Source organism: Pseudomyrmex gracilis, unplaced genomic scaffold (genome assembly GCF_002006095.1).
Source record: "Pseudomyrmex gracilis isolate BER0280 unplaced genomic scaffold, ASM200609v1 scaffold_62, whole genome shotgun sequence".
NCBI lineage: Eukaryota > Metazoa > Arthropoda > Insecta > Hymenoptera > Formicidae > Pseudomyrmex > Pseudomyrmex gracilis.
In genome coordinates, this window is record NW_018020646.1 from 637,802 (window position 1) to 658,338 (window position 20,537).

Here is a 20,537-nt window from a genome sequence, read left to right on the forward strand (position 1 = left end):
GCTCGGTTTTACGTCGAGGATTTGCTTTAATCTCTAGTTGTGTCCTCCTCCCTCATCAACTGGTAAACATTTCCTCCATAACTATACAAATATCGCGAGGCTTTCGAATATTTAGAGCATAGAAGCCCGCAATTCCCGCCGGTAAACTGGTTTGCGCGGTAATTTCAATTATCGTATTGCATGGAGGTTCGTCTAACTTCTCCCTCATAAATACATTAGTGTTAGTGATTTAACGCGGATGTGCAAATATCCGGGTAGTCGGGCACTCTCAGTTGCTACCGAAAACTTAGCAGGCAAATCCTCGGCGCAGGTTTGCCCCGCCGAGAAACGCGTTGAGAGTTTGAAAAGGCCATTTTATTCGAGTAAATATTTGGACGACAAGAAAACAAGGTTGTTCACAATTTCTTCGTCGGGCGAGACCCCGCGCGGCGGAGGTTCTTCTTCGCAGGAAGAATCCGCCGAAATGTTTTAATTTCTTCAAGGCTTTCCCTCGCGCGAGCAGTTGTAAGAGCGTTTGTGCCACGTTTAATTCCGAAATATAAAAAAAAATAACAGAATTTAACCGCGTGCGACGCGCGTTTACACGTTAAAAAATGTAAAAATAATCAAAGTTTTTTCTACTGTCACGGATTATTTTCGCATATTTATTGTGTTGGAATTTTTTGCAATTCGCGATACTACGGCTGCGATATTTCCCGCGAGAAACGCGTTACATTTTCCGACATCTTTAGGCAGAAAGACATATTCTTGCTGCGTCGCGAAAATTTCATCTTCGGCTTCCTCGCACTGATTCCTTCTTTGGACTTAAGAAACTGTTCGCCGAGATACTGCCAATGCTACCAGTTGCGTGTGGCGTAGTAAAGGAAGGCTCGCGCGCGCCGGGCTTAATCCCGTCGTCGTCGTCGTCGTCGTCGTCGTAGAAAAGTTCTCTCCGCATTTGCGGGGATCTCTTCTCGCGAGCCAGACGCGTTTTTATTCGCGGTGATTCACTCTCTAACTCTTTCTCTCTCTCTCTCTCTCTCTCTTTACGGCAATTCTCGTCCCTAATAATCCTCACGACCTGTTTCCATAACCACGAGTATTATGGAATCACCTCCCGCCGCCGAAGCGGTAACTGTTTAATCTTCTAAAATCAGCAGCCTTAAACGCATTATCGTAATGAATTAAAGTGAAAGTGAAATCCTCATGAGAGATCAAATAAATTCAATTCGCTCTGTTTCTTTTATTTCATTTGCATAGAAATAACGTAATTATGTCTTATATTTTAAACATGATAATTTTTACAAAGCAAGAGAGTCACCTCGCCGTGCTTTTTACCAATTGCTGTTAATTAGGTTTTTTTTTACGTCGCTTTTTCTCGTTTATTACAACGTAAAAGACTACGTCCGGAGAGAGAAAAAGAGAGAGAGAGAGAGAGAGAGAGAGAGAGAGAGACGGAAAACACACATTACGCGAATAATCAAAGCAATGTGTCTTGAAACTTTTTTTCCTCGACTCGCATTTATAACACACGACAACGGTGGCGAAGTTCAGCCACCGGGGCGGTGCGGTTCGCTCGAGTTCTCCCTCTGGGAGAAATCAAAGATATATCATGCATTAGAGTGTCGCTCACAAAATCAGAGTTGCTCGTAAATATGATTGCCGTGGCGCGGTGCATTTTGAGGTCGAAAGAAGGCACGAATGCTCAGCTTGCAACATCGTGCAATCTGCGTTGCAACCCCCTAACTGGATTGTTCTACCGTCGCGTAAATACACGCGCAAATGCAATTGCTCATGCACGCTGCACGCGCACACACAGAGAGAGAGAGAGATTGTATTATTTATGAGATTGGGCAGCCTTCCATGTTGCTACTCTCACGTAACAGCACTAAGACCGTTTGAGACTATTACGACAATAGATACTCGTAAATTTTCAATCTTATTCACAGAGTCGGTGCTTCTTGAAGAGTCGGTGTTTCTTTAACTTGATAAATTAAATTTAAATCTTTTTACAAGTGCCAATATATAAACAACAAGATCTTATTTCTGTACAACAAAATTTCGTTTAAAATCTTTCCCTCATTTTATTTTTATCTCAGAAGTTTACGTCCGAATAAATGTTGTTCGTGTCTTGAACGCGCGAGCCGAATTTTGAGGAAAAACGACGAGAGTAATCAAACTTCCGCTGAGGAAAGTTTGCCCACAAATTTGTCAAAGATTTTAAGAACGAGAGAGGGAGTAGTGCGATAAGCGTTAAAGAACCCCTGTATAAATCCGGGGAAAGCGAGGTACGTAACGACAGTTCAAAGTGCGCGACCGAGAGCGCGCGCTTATTGGTTGTAAAACGAGGAACCCATCTGCCCACGATATGAGACACCGGCGAACCCTAAAAATCGACCCTCCGGATCGTTGTAATAAGTCCTCTAGACCCGATACGACGGCGCACCGGGTGTGTTCAAAGTGCGAACTATTCCGATTAAAACATTATATTTAACTTAGGCCCGTAGGTCTCGTATGTTTATGAAGATAAAAAGTTTTTCTCATTTTTCACGAGAATATACGAAACACGCCAAGCAATTTTACAGATTGCTAATCCTCCTAAAGCGCTCCATGATAAAAAGCGCGTTAATATTTCGCATCTGTGACAATATAAATATATTGCAAAAAAGATCGGAAAGACTAAAATTAAAACGGTAAAATTTCTGATATAAAAAAATTAGCGTTAAAAATATTCAAATATTAAATTCTGCATTGGTAATTTTTTCGCATGCCCTATCGCGTGGACGCGTTCTACTTTCAATTTCATTAAAGCAATATTCCCGCGTTTCTCTCGGGGAATTTCATTTTTAAGCCGCATCGCGCGCACACACAAAAGTCTTCGAGGTACGAAGTAGGAACTGCTACCACTACCACTGATAAAAGTCAACGCGAGACAAGACTATTGCTCGCGATAACGATATTACGGGCAGTTCGCGGGACGAACTTAATTTCGTTGCGGCGCTAACCGATGACGGAATTCTGCGGCTCTCGTAAATTCCGAAATGAGATCAACCACTTCCTTATCCGATGTCAAGGGACTGCGAAGGAATTCGTGAGGTTTGCGCCGTCAAGATGAAAAAAAAAAAAAAAAAAACACACAGGGAAGAAGAAACCGACGTGTCTCGAGAAAGCGCGGCGGGAAATTTTTGGCGTTTTATGCGACCGCCTCAACGTTCGAATATACACGGCACTGTTTTTCGTGTGGCAGCTGGTTCGCATAGCGAAACAACGCTCTAAACTCAAGACCTCCGACCGGCGCGGTGCAGTCTTATCGGCGCTCGCTTATTTTTAATAAAAACTACAACGAAGAGAAGACGGGAAGCAAGAAGGCGGCAGAGTGCGAGAGAAAGGTGCGGCTGAGATTAAAAAATTCACCGGTGCCCGGAGGCACTCGATGGCCTCGTAACTTAAAATTAAGAAAATTAGGAAGCCGCGCGCGACCGGCTGAGCCCGCGAAACGCTTGCATCTTTTGTGTATACGTGTGTTGTTTTCAGTAATACAAATCACAATTCGAATAAATACACTCGAGCTACTGCAATATTTATCAAATATTTTTTGCAAAGTTTTTGCGATTGTAAACATTTATTTCTTGTATTGTTGTTTAGTGACCGGACGCAGCGTACATTAAAGTCAGTTCTCAATGTTTGCAGAGAATATTTGATTATATAAAATTAATTTCAAGTTTTCGTAATACTGTTCGTACGCGCGGGCAACATCGTGCGTTGGTGTAATATTAATTCCGCTATTAACGTCGCATAAAGCTTGGTGTTTGATAGTGAAGTTGCGAGCATTTTGTGTGAAATGAACAAACTTAGAGCAAGAGACCCGGTTAAGTTTCCTACTTCTCGTCTATCACGCCGCGTGACATGACGGAAACACCCACTCCTCTCCCCACCCAACCCAAAAAAAAAAAGGAAATAACACGGAAATTATCGCGCAACACACAGCGCAACGCAAATGTAAGCGAAACATGTGAGCTGAGCGAACGTTTGTTGACAAAAAAGAGAGCAATAATAATTAAATAACAATAAAAATAGCGTAGTAAAAACTCGCGTAATTTATGCGTCTGTTTTTTTATCGCGCAAATATTCAGTAGAAGTATCTAACAGGTGTCAGACATCGAGACGCGAAAGTTCAATTTTCATGCAAAAGTTCATTTCTTCAATTCAAGCAAAAGAATCACTCACCAGAGATGCCGTCGTAGGTCCACCATTCCTCCCAACTGGCTTCGGATTCTGTAAATAAAAAATACAAAATGACATTCATGAACAAATGTAAGTCACATTTTTATCATAAATACATTTCATTTAATCGCGATATCTTCAATGTCGATATTTTGTACGTATTAACGTAATTATCACTGAACGGTACCGAGATATTGCAGTCTGCCTCCTCAATATTCTTCTCCGAACAAATTCGAAAACCCGCAAACACACGTACGGCGGGGAAACTTTAAAGCTCTATCACTGCGCCCGAAGACGCCGGTCGGTCCGACCCGACGTGGCCAGGCGCATCGATCAATTGCAGTTGTAGATCGGAGAGCCGATCGATCAATCGATTACCGCGGGTGGAAGTTCTAAGGCAACCCGCTCTCCCGAATCGTGCCACGTGGTTTTATGCGCGTCGGACATGCCAGAAGTGCGACGAGGTTGACCCGTCGCACGTGCACATGAGAAACTCTCTCTCTCTCTCTCTCTCTCTGTATTTCTGCAATTCTCTGGCCGTAGAGTCGACTCATCCCACTTTAAGAGAGACAGAGAGAAAGAGGGAGAGAGAGAGAGAGAGAGAGAAACGCTGACCCATATTCGATTATCTGGATGCATGCCATCCAGCGCCGTACTGCAAACTAATTGCTTCAAATTGGAAAACTTTCTCGGGCTACTCTCCGGATCTCCTCTCTTTCTCTCTCTCTCTCTCTCTCTCTCTCTCTCTCTCTCTCTCTCTCTCTCTCTCTCTTTATTGTCAATCTCGGTATTTCTCGACCGGCGTTTCACTGTACTCACAGTCTCTCTTTCTCTCCCGGCAATATTTATAGCTGTTCCCCGTTTCAGCATTCGTGATCTATTGGCTGTTACGGTCTACCGACCGTGTCTATAATATCCGATGCGCCACATGTTTATCCGCGTGTACGGCGCGCGCATTACGGGGCATACATGTTCGCTGATTGGACGGTGTACATCTTAATAGAAGCGGCAGGCACGTGCTCTTGTATCGAAATCTGCGCGACTACATTATCTGTTTCATTCACACGATTCTATGCACGTATATATGTTTGCGTTCGCAATATAATCTTCTATTATACAAATCGAAAATTGATAAAGAAGCATATTATCGAGAAATTCGACAAGATGCGAGTATAAACTAACACGCGATGTATCAATCTTAGTCGGCTTTATCGGAACTTGTGTTGCATCTGCGAGATAAATGACTTGTGTATCTGAAAACGTTGAAAAACGAAAAAAAGTGGCGTGAAAGAAAGCCATTTTACAAATATCGAAATCTGCCATCGTGCTCAAGCGTTATGACCGGGGAAGAATTGATGCGCGCGCTGTCGTCACGTGAAATCAAATTCCTTATATTTGCCAAGGAAAGAAGAAAACGCGTACGTGTAAACTTCGGCTGTCAGGTCGGCGAATACAAATGGAATACACGATCCGGCCCCCCTCGCGCGAGCGGTGAATGTACTTCGCGAGGACCGTACGACAGATCGACAATCGCGAGCATCCCGCATAATCGATCGTAACGCCCGTCACTGTCACACGTTCAACGGATAATATTATCAGAGCGAGTATTGCACACACGCGCGCGCGATTCTTGAACTATTAAAAGTATATTTGATCTAAGACTGACATTTGCACAAAAATCGAACGATGCAATTTTTTTAATTTCGTTGCTTCACATCTTTGTCTTTGATGATTGTTTAATTTTATTAATTTTTCAATGAAAAAAAGTGTATGCAATATCACGCACAGAAGCGGTATCTTTAATTACTTGTTACATTTTTGCGTGCCAAGACAGAATTAAAAAAAAAAAAAAAAAAAAAAGCAAAGTTTAAGCTTCTGACTCTGACAAGTCTTATATATCTTGTTAAGATTTAAATCTGATCGTCAACGATAGTACCGCGAAAGTACCTGTAAGCAGATGGAAACGTTGTTAAGTTTAATGATGAAATTATAATCAGATTAAGCTCGTTTCACGACGGTCATATTCTCTCCCAACATATATTTTCTTTTTTATTATTATTATTAAAGCGAGAGATTGCCTCGATTCTCGGAGCGAAATAAAAGATAGATGAATTTCTTGATGACGCAATAAAAGAAGGTTTATTAGCAAATCTTCGCAGACCCCGCCGAAAAGTAGTTTAGTTAGCGAGATCTCGCATCGCGTGATATTTTTTTTTTTTTTAAACAACGACGTCGCCTTGAAAACGCACCTAATTTGAATATTTCATTTGCGACAGAAATTTCGTAGGTTCAAGCAAGAAAGATTAATCGCTCATCGCGCGTTTTATTACGTTCGGATTGTTTTGACGCGACACACACGGGTGAAAAAGCAGACAAAAATAAAAAAAAAAAAAAAAAAACAAAAGAAAAAGAAAATACACGCGCGATGAGAAATTCCACAATTTGTGATTTAAATTTTAATGAGGAACACGCGGGGAATTTAAAGTTGACTTTTCTTCAACGAAAGTCATCTATCACGAATTTCCAATTTTACGCGACAATATGCGTGGTAGAATTCCGCGCGAGCAATATATCAGAGTGACAAATCGCGAGATCGATAACTTCGTTAGACCGAGGCCCCCATGAAGTCGCTATTAATACTGACTTGCATACGCGAAGAGAAAGAGAAAGAGAGAAAGAGAGAGAAGCAAGTTTACGAGGTACTTCCCGCCCGATGCCGTTTCGATTATACGATAGGCGTTTATCGCGCGCGGATCGCGCACGTCTCCCCGTGTACGGGACGCGAACACCGACGGTTTCCGATACTTTTATTCTGAACGCTTTTAGCAAGAAAAGGAAAGAGAGAGAGAGAGAGAGAGAGAGAGAGAAACGAAGCACATCGATAACGACGATACCTTCTCGCGTATCGTCGGCAAGACTTTCGCATTGGCTGCGCTCAGAGCACCAGTAAAACTCCTCGATTCGCGCGACTCAATCGCGCACGATACCATCCTCGAGAACTTTATCGGAACGCGAGGAAAGTGTGCGAGAGACTTTCAGTAATCGCGTTACGACCACTCACGAGTTATCCAGAAATGCACAAGTGCCATGCGCTACCTACTTCAGTGTAGGCATCGATGCCTGACCTGCTTCTGACGAACTACTTACGTTAAGTAGTAGACGGGATGCGCAACGAGTAAATCTCGCGCTTTGCGTTCTCTCTCTTGAATTTTATTTTTTTCTTCATCTTCTTTCTCTTCTTCTTCTTCTTGCTTCTCTTTACTTTTTTCGTTTTCATCATATTTTTGCGTTTAGTCACGTTGCACGCACGTAACGTACGTTTTTTTTTGTTGCGCGAAAAAGAAACGCGCCGTCGGACGGATGTAGAACATTTTCTTGATTGTATTTTTAGTGCCGAAAGAACCAATACGTATGTAAATGTTCTCCTCGTCCCCCGAACGTGGATTTTTAACCAACAGTGTTGCATCTGTTTAAGCGGAGAAGAGAATCTCTCCGCTTGAATATTCCATCTCCGCATTTTTTTTTTTTTTCACCAAAGAAAAATTCGTCAGATTTTTCTTTTTAATGACAGGAAGGGAGAGGGATTGTATCTCTGTATAAAATTTTTAACTACATCGGAAAGAAAGACAGAAGACGCAGTTACGCGAAAGAGAAACGGGTAGAGATTTATTTCAAAAAGTTTCCGTTTCTCTACTTAATTATACAACGAAATTTGTTATGAGAAGCAACATCTGTCATTTTTTATCATTTTCGCGTAACGCATCTAAAATTTATAATTTCATCTCCAAAGCACACCACGATACGTCAACGCGATTTACGTTTACCGAACAACAACAAGAACGTTGTAACGGTGCTTTAAAAAGTTTCACGATGAAAAAACTGGCGGTAATACAATTTTTAATATATATATATATAACAGATCTCGACTGAATGCGTTAGCTTCGCGTGAAACTGGATACGTCGTAGCGCCCGAGAAAATGGAACTCTGCGCTTCGCTTAAAAAATATCGAAACGTCGGAAATGTTGTTGATGTAAGCGTCAGCGGCAAAACGTGACAATATTTCGCGCAATCCGTAACAATTCAGTTCGTGCATTACGTACTTTGCCGGAAAAAAGAATAAACAGCGAAGTAGCACTTAAAGAGAGAAATACTGTTACGGCTGCTGTGGACACAGCGCGTTTGCGAGTAAAACGCGTTGGGCAAAAACCTCCGCGCGGCGGAGAGAAAAAAACATCGGAGATAGAGAAAGAGAGAGAGAGAGAGAGGAGGTAAGGATCGGTTCCATAGTCACCCGCGTAAGAATTACGCAATTATACGGGCAATAAAAGTCTCGCGGCTGCGAGAATGCACTTAAAGACGGGCTTCTCGCATGCGCCTCGCAAACGCGTATACGGGCCGCATGGGAATTGTACGCGGGTTAGAAGAGAGAGAGAGAGAGAGCCTTGCCTCGAGGGTAACGCTTGCGCCAATTTCTCACCCCGTACCGCCCCCTTAGCGAGCGTACTCTTCGTACCGGCAGGTGCGAGCGCGCACTTACATATAGTCTCTCCTCCCCGCGTTCGGCAAATTGTTACTCTTATTACGCGCGAAATCGATAGAAACGCCTATATTCCGCCGCGGCTCTCTCTCTCTCTCATTCTCTCTCCGTTACCATTACGCCCGCTTTCACGAACCCTTTTTCCACCGCGGAAAACAACGCGCGCGTGTATCCCGACACGCGCGCGTCAGACTCGATATCGCCCTAAGGTCGGCGGAATAATTTTCTGCGGAGCTTTCAATAATTCATGTCACGTGCCGCAGCGGAGAATTCGCAAAAAAATATACAGAACGGAAGATTAATCTTATCGACGAGAAAAAGAGTTCGCTCGCGAATAATCAGGACACACTTCGCGTCCTTACTTCTGAAAAATTATCCACTTGTTTTCTTTCTTTTCTTTGTTTTTTGTTTTTTTTTTTTTTTTATTTTCACAGACGCAGAAATGATCAGCTCGCGTTTGATTTTAAATGTTAAGTGTTGTTTTTACTTCTTTCGATTAAATGTGTAATTTCTCATCGTCAACGAAATCGATTTCATGAATAATCAGTTCCTCGTTCGATTTTTACCACGAGCGATACTACGGAAAAGCCAATTTTGCGAGAGCCGGGGATAGACGACGGCGGGAACGGGCGATATTGCCGAATCGGAGAGCGGGATGGAGAGAGGGAAGGGGTAGAAGTGTTTGCGCTAAATTAATTTCGGGTCAGGCACGAGCAAAGACACGTAACGTGTGTGTAGTGAACAAAGTGAAACAAAATTGAATCACGGATCGAAAGTGCGGAAGAGGGCTGGGGGTTGCGCGGGCGCACCCTCCGGGAGTTATCCCGTCGGAGAACTAACGCACGCGAGAGAGTGTGTTAAAGCACCGCGGTTCGGATAATTTAAGTAAATATTTCGTGATATAAATGAAAGGCACGTGAGCCTGATACTGATTAAACATTAAAATTGATCGCCGTGGATTCGCCATACGAAATTACAGTCCACAAATGCCGGCGCGCCGCTTCACAAGATAAGACTGGGCAAATAACGGTGTAGATACTATCTCTCGTCTGCCTCTTTCTTTTATCAACGGGAATATCAAATAAGTCTATAGCCGACCGGAGAGAAAGAGAAAGAGAGAGAGAGAGAAAGTACTATCCATAGAGCAAACCGTAGACCATACATCGCGCAAACTGAAACTATTCAGCGATCGGGCGCGCGAAATAATTTTCCAAGATGGACTAATGGAAGCTCTTTCGCTCGCAAACGCGAAGTACGTATTCGCGAAACGCTTCACAGATCCTCCTTAAAACGAACGACAAGGAACGACGTCGTCGCGCTTGGGACGCAGTTCCCCGAGTGAAGTCAACTTCCTCGTTGAGTGTATTCCGATGTTAAACTCTCGAGAAATATGGGATGTGTGTCGAAACTTTACGTACACGTGCGCGTTATAGTACGTCGCGTGTTTTTTCTGCGGTACGAAAAAAGAAAAAACGAATTCCTCTCGCGCTTAAGAGAATCCTGACGTTCGTTACAGATTAATCGATACACAAGGCCGGCAAGGCCGTGGCGAGATCTCTCGACACGTTATAATTCCGCGTAATTCTATTCGTATACGTGGCGCGAAATTACCAGGCCCCTCCCCCTTCCTACTTGAACGACGTGACGTGGAAGCGGAACGAGATCATCGCCCCGGCTAATTTTCTAATACTTATTCTTCTACTACGGCGCGCGGGGCGCGCCCGCGCGTTACCATATTACCACGCTCGTGATCTGAATACATGCATATTCATCCATACGTCTTTATAACGCCGGCCGCACACAGCTAAGGACCCCCCCTTTTTTGCATAGAGAACCCGGCCCCGTATAAACGGATAAATTCAAATTGAAGCAGCACAAAAGTGTAAATGAACTTTACGCCGAAAAGGGCCGCTCGTCCGACGACACGGATGACTCCAAAGGGTCGGGATGGCCTTTGCGCACATATAAATATATATATACACAGATATATATATATATATACATATACATATATATATATGTGTGTGTGTGTGTGTGTGTGTCCCAGCCTCCGGATTAAAAGATGAAAAGAAGCACGAGCGACGAAGAGACGCGACGTACACTCACCGACAGTTAATGACCGACTGTGTTCTTCCCTTCCTCGTGTATTTAAGCGACCGACGCGTGCAAATTTCTTTCATAATAAAGTTTAGCGCAAAAGCTGCTGAACTTTATTCCAACAAACTTGTCCAAACACACAGAAAGCAGCACCATGAAAATGCACACATTTTAATTTTTTTTTCCGGGATATTTTACGGAGACCTCTTTTTCTTTATATTAAAACATCAGAATAAATATAATCTTCTTTTACATTTTATTAATTGCAAAAGAATGTATACACCTTTCTCGCGCATATTATATATATATATATATTTTTTTTTTTAAGATAGGAAAATACAGAATGGGAGAGAAAAAAAGTTTTATAACTTTCATAAAAGCGTGAAAGCTGCTATACTTGTTATGCTAATTTTTTTGATGTATGTACCAGAAGCTCCCTTTCTTCCCGGGGCAGAGAGTTATGCCTAATCACGAGGCACGAAGGAAGAAACGGATCGTAAACGAATTCCCTATTGCCTACGCTTCTCGCGAGGCGGAATTGGGGCTGCGGATGCGCGCGAACGGGGCGCGTTACTGCGGCGTTCGTTCGTGCCCGAGCAAAAAGGAGCGCGAAATGGATTACATAAAGGAGAGAGTCGCGGATAGAGAGAAGGAAGGTGAGAGAGTCGGGGTGTCCAAACGAGTGGCCAAATGTAATTTAAAGAAGGAACGAACTTCATCTCCCACCACCACCACCATCATCACCATCACCACCACCACCACCACTTTCGAGCATACTCTCACCACCACCCGTCCCGTCCTCGGGCAACGACCAGGGAAGAAAGGCGAAAAGTTCAGTCTGGTTTACAATTCAGTCCGCATACAGCCAACTCGCAACCCTCTCGTCTCTCTTCCCTTCTTTTTCAACCCCGTCTTTCTTTCGGTCGTTTCCTCTCCTTGCTCACCCTCTCACCTTTGCTCTCTCTCTCTCTCTCTCTCTCTCTCTCTCTCTCTCTCTCTCTCATCACAGGTCCTATTTGATTTTGCCGAACTACTACTAGGTGTGGTACAACACGTCGATTTCGAACTCGTCACGCGCGAAGTCACTATAAACATTGCTACAATGGGTCTATCGATCTCTGCGAATAATATTCCCTTTTTTTTTTCTTCTCACCGTCATTTACATTCATTCAGGGTAATGTAATCAAAGTAGAGTTGCTGGTGAATCGAGCAACGCTTAATTTTACATTAAACAAATTTCTACGGCAATATGTGCGAAATTTATTTTCTACAAACAGAGATTAAAACTTCGAACTTGGAGCTGCGACGTTATGAATATAATTATTAATTTAACGTTACGCAACGTATAATTAAATGGACTGGTACACAGACTGGATTATGAGGTAAAATTATAGACAAGACCGACAAATCGAAACGCGCGCCGTTCTCACCACGCAATATCGATTCGCTCGTAATTTATTCGCGGTTAAAGCGAACGACACCGTTCGCCTCGACGAGGCGAACATCAATATCTAATTTGCGTGATCAAATATCCTGGCATTTAATCCGGCGGCGAAATAATAATGAAGCGATGAAAAAAAAAAAAAAAAAAAAGAAAAAAAAATCTAATCATGAAAAACGAAAAGTATGTACATATACCAGCTCCTTCGATATTCACTTAACTTGTGGTTTCAGCGTAACGGATGCGATTCGTTAAGCTTGATATCGCCGCGCACTTCGCGACAGGGGCAATAAATCGCTCCACGCGCACGCGAATTCTCGGCAAATCGAGACGCCGCCGACGCCGACGCCGACGCCGCCGCGAATGTCTATACGTGTGAATAGCCCGGTATCTACGTGTAGACCGTGTAAACTACTTCTTTACGCGTAATCCACGTAGACGGTACATAATTCACACGAACGCCGCGGCGCTCTTCTAATGGCCGCGCGTTTCTCCTCCTTTCTCTTGTTTTCGAACGTAAACACACACTTTCACACGAAAGGAATCTAATTTAATTTTATTTTTAGATCTTTTCCGTTGTAACGAGAGAATTGAATGCTAGCTTTAAAAATATCACGCTGTCGTTTACTTTACGTACGTAATACTCTCTGTTCTGCGCCAACTTAATCCCGACTCTCTTGCGCGTGAGAAATTGCACATCGATATGTAACTTGATCCTCTCGCCGATCGATTACGTACTCGATTTCGTACGAGCGACCGCCGCCGATTGAGCACTTCGTCGAAGCCCGACCGAACATAAACTTTTACTACTTGCGCCACGAATCGCGCTGTGTGCCGCAGAGCAAATATCGAACCGGCGCGCGGCGCGTCTCAAGTAAGCGCGGTCGTAAATACGTATGCGCGGGGTAGTCTCTTCTTAATCCTGACTCTCGTCGTCCGCCCGTCTCCCGTTCCACCGCCGTTCATCCTCGAATTTACAATCGCTTCGCGGCGCCACGAAGCGTCGCGTCGTGTCGCCGGCGCCGCCGAGTCTCGTTTCAGCGCTCTCATCTTCCGCGGCGTCGCGTTTTAGCGGAACCACCATGTCGTTTCCATTTCTCCGAGAGAGAGAGAGAGAGAGAGAGAGAGAGAGAGAGAGAGAGAAATGTGTGTGAGAAGGAGAAAGAAGCGGGATAAAAAGGTTCTGCGCAGGCCGTGGGGTTTACTTCGCGTCATCAGCGTAATTGTATGCGAGGGAATAAACAAAACTATAAAGCTCGCCGGTCCGGATTACTTTTCCACAACTTCTTCTCTCGCGCCGCATTTCTAGCCCCACGCCCATTTCTCTCATCGTTTACGTTCTCTTCCCCCTCGCTCGCGACTTTCCCTCGTTCGCCCCGTGGAAACTGCTCGCATGGCTCTCTTCTTATCTTTCCCCGTGTGGTTCTTCCCGAATCGAGAAGCGCGTGTGCGCGCGCGTAACTCACACGCGGGCGCTCTCTCGCGCGCGCGGACTCTACGGGGTGGAGATATCTCGGAATGTGAGAATTTTGGGTTTTATCATATTGTTTTCTTAAATTATTATTACAAATAACAAATATTTAACTAATACAAATGTTATGCAATTACCGCCGCGTGAAGAGGCACAAAGTAACACGAAATTAACAATTTTTCTATAAATCGCAGAAAATTTTTTGGCAGACTTCGAGGACTCGTCTACGTTTTAAGACACACCCTTTGTGCCGATTCGTTTTTCCCAGCTGTTCGCGCGTATGTGTGTGTGCGCGCGTGTAAATACATACACACAACGGCACCCGAACCGACACCCATCCTCCTTGGCGGTTGCTTTTTATTTACCCCATTTCCTTCTTTGTTTACTCGAGAGTACTCTTGCCCATCCTCGTTCTTCTTTCTCTCTTTCTCTCCCTTGGATTTCGGTCCTGTCTATTCTCTTTTCCTCCGGAATCGAGAACAGCCTCGGGGACGGCGGCACACAGGGCCGAATCAAACGGTCTCGTCACCCCTGCCGGCGTTCTCTTTTCTCTCCGAGGACCGGCCAATGAGATTAGCGGACAATCGAGGTGGCAGGTGAAATTCTCACCGGGTTTCGATTCAATGGCTCCTTTAAACCTTTTCCGGCTGAAACCCTCTTGCGAAAAAGATTTCGCAGATAAACAGCGCCGATCGCGCGCTGTGTGCGAGGAACTCTACGTCATTTCCGCTCTGTTTTCCGTGTAACATTTCGCCGTGTGCTTTTGCCTAGTGCTGGTAATGAAATTTCATAAAATTTTACGAGTTGTGTAAAATATGTAAATGATTCTCGAGGCTGAGTGCGCGGGAACAGAAGACGATTTTAGAAAATACACAGCACACGAGCGTAGAACATTGCTTTTTTTGTTTACAATCTATTTATATATATAAATACATATATAACATTTATATAATATTTATATATAGTATAGTATATATTTATACAGTGTATTTACATGTATATGTATATATATATGTAATTTATGTATTTATAAATATATATAATTATAAATTATATCTATTCAACATTTATCCTGACTGTCAAATAGCTCGATTTAATGTCGTATTATTTATTGATAATGTGATAGACGCCAGAGTTTACTCAATTTGACTACATAGTTATTTCTGCGTTTGAGAGAACGTTTGAGACGGAAATTCAAGTTTAATGTCATCTTATTTTACGTTTCCAGTTCTCTGAAGGTAGCAGCTTATGGCATTTATCGTTATTCCGCCACGGAGCGTGTATATGTATATATATATATATACATACGTAAGCGTAGTAAAACGCGTCTGGTGGCGCTTCACAATCCTTTTGTTGCGACAGGCAGAAGGGTGGGTGGCTACGCCACTGACGTTAAAATTTACGTGAGAGAAAACGAGGGGCGCAGGCACCGCACTCGTAAATACGTCCTCGTAAACACGTGCCCTCGCGGCGGCATTAGGACACGTAAATGAACTAATATCGCGTTCCACCTCTCATCCACAAGTGCTTTCCCGGCGCCGGTCCTAATTACGGTGGCGTAATGAAATCCGTACGAAGCACGATGATTTCACAATACTCCTCGAACGGAACAATGCTTCGACAAGGTATATAACGGCAACACTAGGCACAAACCGTGGTTGTAGAAAACGACAAATAAATATATGTCGTATCTCTGTTCAAGAAAATTTAGTATATGTTGTTTTTTTTTTTATGAATTGTTACGGTAGTAATAGTATTTAAAAAAATGTCGCGGAGATTTACTCTTAAAATTACGACTTAATTAAAAAGTAAAAATGAGCCAAAGAAGTGCCGCTGGTTTTCTTGCGCAAGTTATTTTGTTTTCGTGAATTTTTATCGTGACTCTTCCAAATATTGTAACAAAATATAGACAGAAATATTATAACAAAATTGAGCCAGATTATTGAGCCATACTTGTGGTTGATTTAATTCGCATAAAATTAGATCATACATATATCACTGTCTCTCTCTTCAAATCCTCTTCCATTGAACAGTATTTGATTTTCGGATACATAAAACACATATATGTATATACACGTGTCAGTATATTCGAAATGCAGCACCGGCGCCGTTCATCTCTCAGTGTCCTTAACTTCCGGGAATGCTCATCGCGCGAGGAAACATCGAACGCAAGTGCAACGGGTTGGCAACCCGTGGGAATTGAGGGGATACGTACGCGACGAAGAGAGTATGAGTTGCGTGTGCCATTTCTAAGCTGCTTAGAATTTACGAGCTACGTCGCAAATGGCACCCTCATCCCTTGTCTCGAGATGCAACTGAGTAAGACATTCAGGTCTGATCCGCGAACTTTGCTGACATCGCGACAAGCTAGTAGTTTCATGAATTTCTGATCGACCGTAAGGGGAGGCGTACGGATACACACTAAGCTGTCTAACATCATATTTGTACGACTTTGTTTCCAATGCTTTGTCTAAAAACACTTTGTCAAATCTGACCTAATCCCACCTATTCACTTTGCCGCAATTTGTGTTTGAAATCAAGAACCTGATTGTATTTTTTATTTACTTTTTTAAGTTTTGTTTTTTTTTTTCGGGCAATCTGATCGGATTTTGACACTTTTCAGCTCGAGAAAAAAAAAAAGAAAAAAAGAAGACCGACGCGTTTACTTTCGACCAAGCATCGTCGGTGATGCGTATGCACTTAGGAACGGAGATTGGCGCAGACGAGGGGAGATGGCGAGAGGGGGTGAAACTTCGTTCAGGTTAGCGGTGATTCGATTTACCTGGAAGGCCGGTACGGCCAAGTGTACAACATGTTGCAGGCTGGGACAGCAATATGTAATCCACTTTAGCCACGCGCCGCGCTGCCTCTCCTCCTATCTCGCCCTCTCTGACGCTGCGCGCGCGCTGTATTTATCCCTCTCTCCGTCAACTCCTCGCTGCCACTTCTGTTTCTCCTCTTCTTCCCTTTTATCTCAGCTATTATCTACCGTTCGGTTTCCGCATTACGGTAAACGCTATCGCACACATTGCGAACCTCGTAGTCTAAAAGCGTAACAAAACTGAAAGAAACCTCGCGTCGTGAATATATTTTATAAAATATATTATAAAATATATATACTTCTCAGATCAGAGTATAAGATATTATTATTAAAGAAAATATAGTTTTATCAAATCTGACATATATTACTTGATTTTATCTAACGAGATTAATTGAGAATTAAAAAAAAAAATTAAAAAAAAATGATTTTATCTAACGAGATTAATTGAGAATTAAAAAAAAAAATTAAGAAGTTGATAAGTAGTAACTTTTTTTGTACAGTTCAGGGACAAAATAATACGATCGATCAACCAATACAATCGAATATTGCAAAAATTGAATAAAATATTACCGTTTTTATTTTTTTTTCTTTTCCAATATAACACAAACTGTCAAATTTTATAACCTTTATTAAAAATTTTACCTTCTTACACATTTAATTTTCCCTACTTCTATTTAAAACAATCATAAATATCTAAAATTTTCTTGACATAAAACGCGACCATGTAATTTTATCGAAGTCTGTTCTCGAGAATAGCGAACTGTATGATGATGGCACCCTTTAAGAAGAAAATTGCTAATAAAATTCAGCGAATATTACAGCAAAGTTGAAGCGGAGCATCAAATTCATACCGCGTTGGATAATATTCAAATAGTGTTTCACGATAGTTAAGAAATAACACAGTATAATTAAGAGAAGCAAGAGAGTCTTCAATCTTTCTCTTTCTCTCCGTCTCTTTCTTCGGGAGCAGAAGAACGGAATATTGCGTCGCGTTTTATATTTCGTGCATATTTCCGCGGAAGAAGACCGTACCGTACTTCGTTTCCAGTTTCGAGACAGTCGTACAGATTCCGCCATCTTACGTCTTTCTGTCCGCCCCGTCTCTCTCGCTCGCTCTCCCTCCCGATTTCATCTTATATTCATCCACTGAATGCCGACGGTGCGCCAACATTTTCCCGTATTATGGTTTCGCTCGCCGATCGATTTGCCCGCCTTATACCCGTTGGAATTGTTTGGGTCGCGAGTGCATGCAACGTTCTCCCGCTCGAGGAGCTTGACGGAGGTCGATTCTAATAGTCCGTCCCCGTGGCCGAGGTAATAATAACAAGGGGCGCAAGGCACACCCGGTAATTAAACTCAAGAGGTTGGTCGTGTCCCTCCCTAACGACAGTCGTGTCGATCGTATTCATTAATAAGTTTACGATCGATCGCGCGTCACGTCTTCGGGAATCAAGAATTGCGTTGTAGGCGCTACCTACGTGTGTCGATATTGCGACACGTAGAATTGAATTATCGGATCGCGTGCAGAGCTAGCTTTCCGCGATATACGTATTTTTGTTTCATCAATTCGAAATGAATTATTATTCACATAGAAATATTTGCACTTGTAGAATGAATTGACAAATGCAACGCGTGCTTCTACATTTTTTTGATACCAGAAAACATTGTTTTTCTTTTTTTATTAATATTATTATTATTATTATTTGTAGATGGTACTCGTGTTGTCTAGAACACACATGGAGAATGTAATAATTTAACAATTTTCCACGCAAATGTAGGAAACGCTAATTGAATTACTGTTTGTGACGTGCAATTTTGGAAGTGGTACTTCGTAAATACGTCAGCGAACAAAGTGCGTTTTACCGATGAAATTTTCACGAAAACAGAAATTAAACGATTTATCGCTCTGTGCATACGTAACCCTTCCTTCCCCCCTTCCCCGATACATAGAAGAGCGATTCTCGAGCGATACTTTTCTGTCGCGTTCTCAAACGAATCGCGTCGTCGAATCGCGCGGCGTTTGATTAGAAATTCCCAAGGAGATTCCCTACTTTTGTTTGAACAAAAAGAACAAAAAGAAGAAAAAAAAAAACAATTCCGAGCTTCCGATATACTTTCGAGGCTGAAATTTCAAGCTGCGACCGTATTCGTAATAATTGGTTGGATCAAATAGAAAGTTGTTCTCTCCTAACTATGTGAGGTTTATCGCGCGTCGTCACAGGGGCTAGTGCATGCCATAACTTACCAATCTAGAGGAGATTTTCATTAGTTTAACTTCCGCCGGCGTGTCTCTACTGTTACACAACATTCTGCGGACAGCATAGTTCCTCTCTTGTGTTTGTAATTAATTTAATAAAAGGGACCCGAGCGAAACCGCTATTGTAATGGATCTCTCTGTTATTGTCTTATTCCTGACGGAGGTGAAACGTAATTTTGTACACACCCCACACGCATTCTGTAACGACAAATCAATTCTGATTCCCTTTGCAATTGCTCTTCTAAAACGCTCGTTTTCTCTTTTTTTTTTTTTTTTTTTTTTTTTTTTTTTTTTTTTTTTTTTTTTTTTTTTTTTTTTAACACGGAAGAGAGAATTTCGACGGAAAATTCTGACTTATCGATGTGATCAGTGCGCAAACAATATTACGAGCAACGTCAGCATGCCATCATCAACGAGTCACACCGCGCGAGCAATCCCGCACGTGTCGCACGAGGTATTTGCCAATGACAAACTTCGCTTTCGAACGGCTCCGGGTATGACCAGTTAGTCGAGTGTGTTTAATCGAATAATATCTGCGACACCCAATAACAATTCCGCTACTCCCCCTCATTGTCGCGGCCCGATAGCGCGCGTTCGCGTGCAGGTGCGGAAATGGAGGCGAGCGCGCGGACGCGTTTACAAATGCTTTCGCGTACATATGTATATATTGTACACATACATTGCATACGCTCACATACGCGTTTACGCGTGAGAGTAGATGTGAGTGCGTTCTCATCCTGCTACCTGCAACGCTGCTACCTGCGTATATATACATATATATATCGGGGCGCCCACGCTCGATACGCGCCTCTGCACGCACAACCGCATCCGCAGGCGACTGCACACGTTCGTGCCATCCCTGGTATTATTTGTTCGGCATGAGCCGATGCAATCGGTTTCGGTTATTTGCGTACGTATCGACGTATCCCGTTGGAATCTCCGCGAAATATATAGGGTGAGTCAATTACCATTACCCCGCTGTATTCTTTCCTTTCCCTGAAAATACGGGGAACCGGATTTTTACGCCACGTTCGCAATGTGATTCCGAAAACAGGGGATCGATAGATACGCATCTATTTCAATGCGTATTATTTTTTGCGCTTTTTTTTCTTCCATTCTGAAACAGCGAATTTTTATTTTAAGCGAGACCATTTGAAAACACGCTTTAAACTTGATTGATTGTAAAAACGTGCGCATTGGCCGGAATCCGCGCGCATTTAGTCGCGCTCGATTCGATCCAATATATCGCGCGTGTCGAACGCGCGTGTGTTTTCGAACGTTCCGTCGCGGCGGAAGTTAATACGACCCTGTTGTGACAGGTAATTAGATTCGACCAACGAGACGCAGATGATATTTTAATTAGTACCAGCACCGCGAGATTCAGAGATTTTCATCGGTATTAGTTCGAATATATATATATATATATATATGTATATGTATATGTATATGATAACGAGACGAATACCGAGCGAGCCGATACGATAATTATCTATCCCGGATATCACGCGATAGTGCGGTCGCGCAGATACCAACCCTTCAGGCCAACAATGAGCCGAATATACAAACACGTGTGTGCTAATAACGTCACATTGTGCGTCGACTATGCTTTTCAACGCGCAACAAAAAGTAAGCTATACTCACCACTTCGTTAAATAAAATTAGAATTACAGTACATCTGTATAAAACGTGTGATTAAACAAATTGCGTAA

General features: G+C 42.8%; 1 protein-coding gene across 1 annotated transcript in view; it reads right to left on the reverse strand.

Annotated features, from left to right (window-relative positions):
• LOC109854252 (carbonic anhydrase-related protein 10) overlaps positions 1 to 20,537 on the reverse strand; it is a 127,479-nt gene that overhangs the window by 66,796 nt on the left and 40,146 nt on the right. The window contains exon 2 of the mRNA XM_020427142.1: positions 4,207 to 4,254. Within this exon, the coding sequence (XP_020282731.1) occupies positions 4,207 to 4,254 (48 nt within the window). The remainder of the gene's footprint in view (positions 1 to 4,206; positions 4,255 to 20,537) is intronic.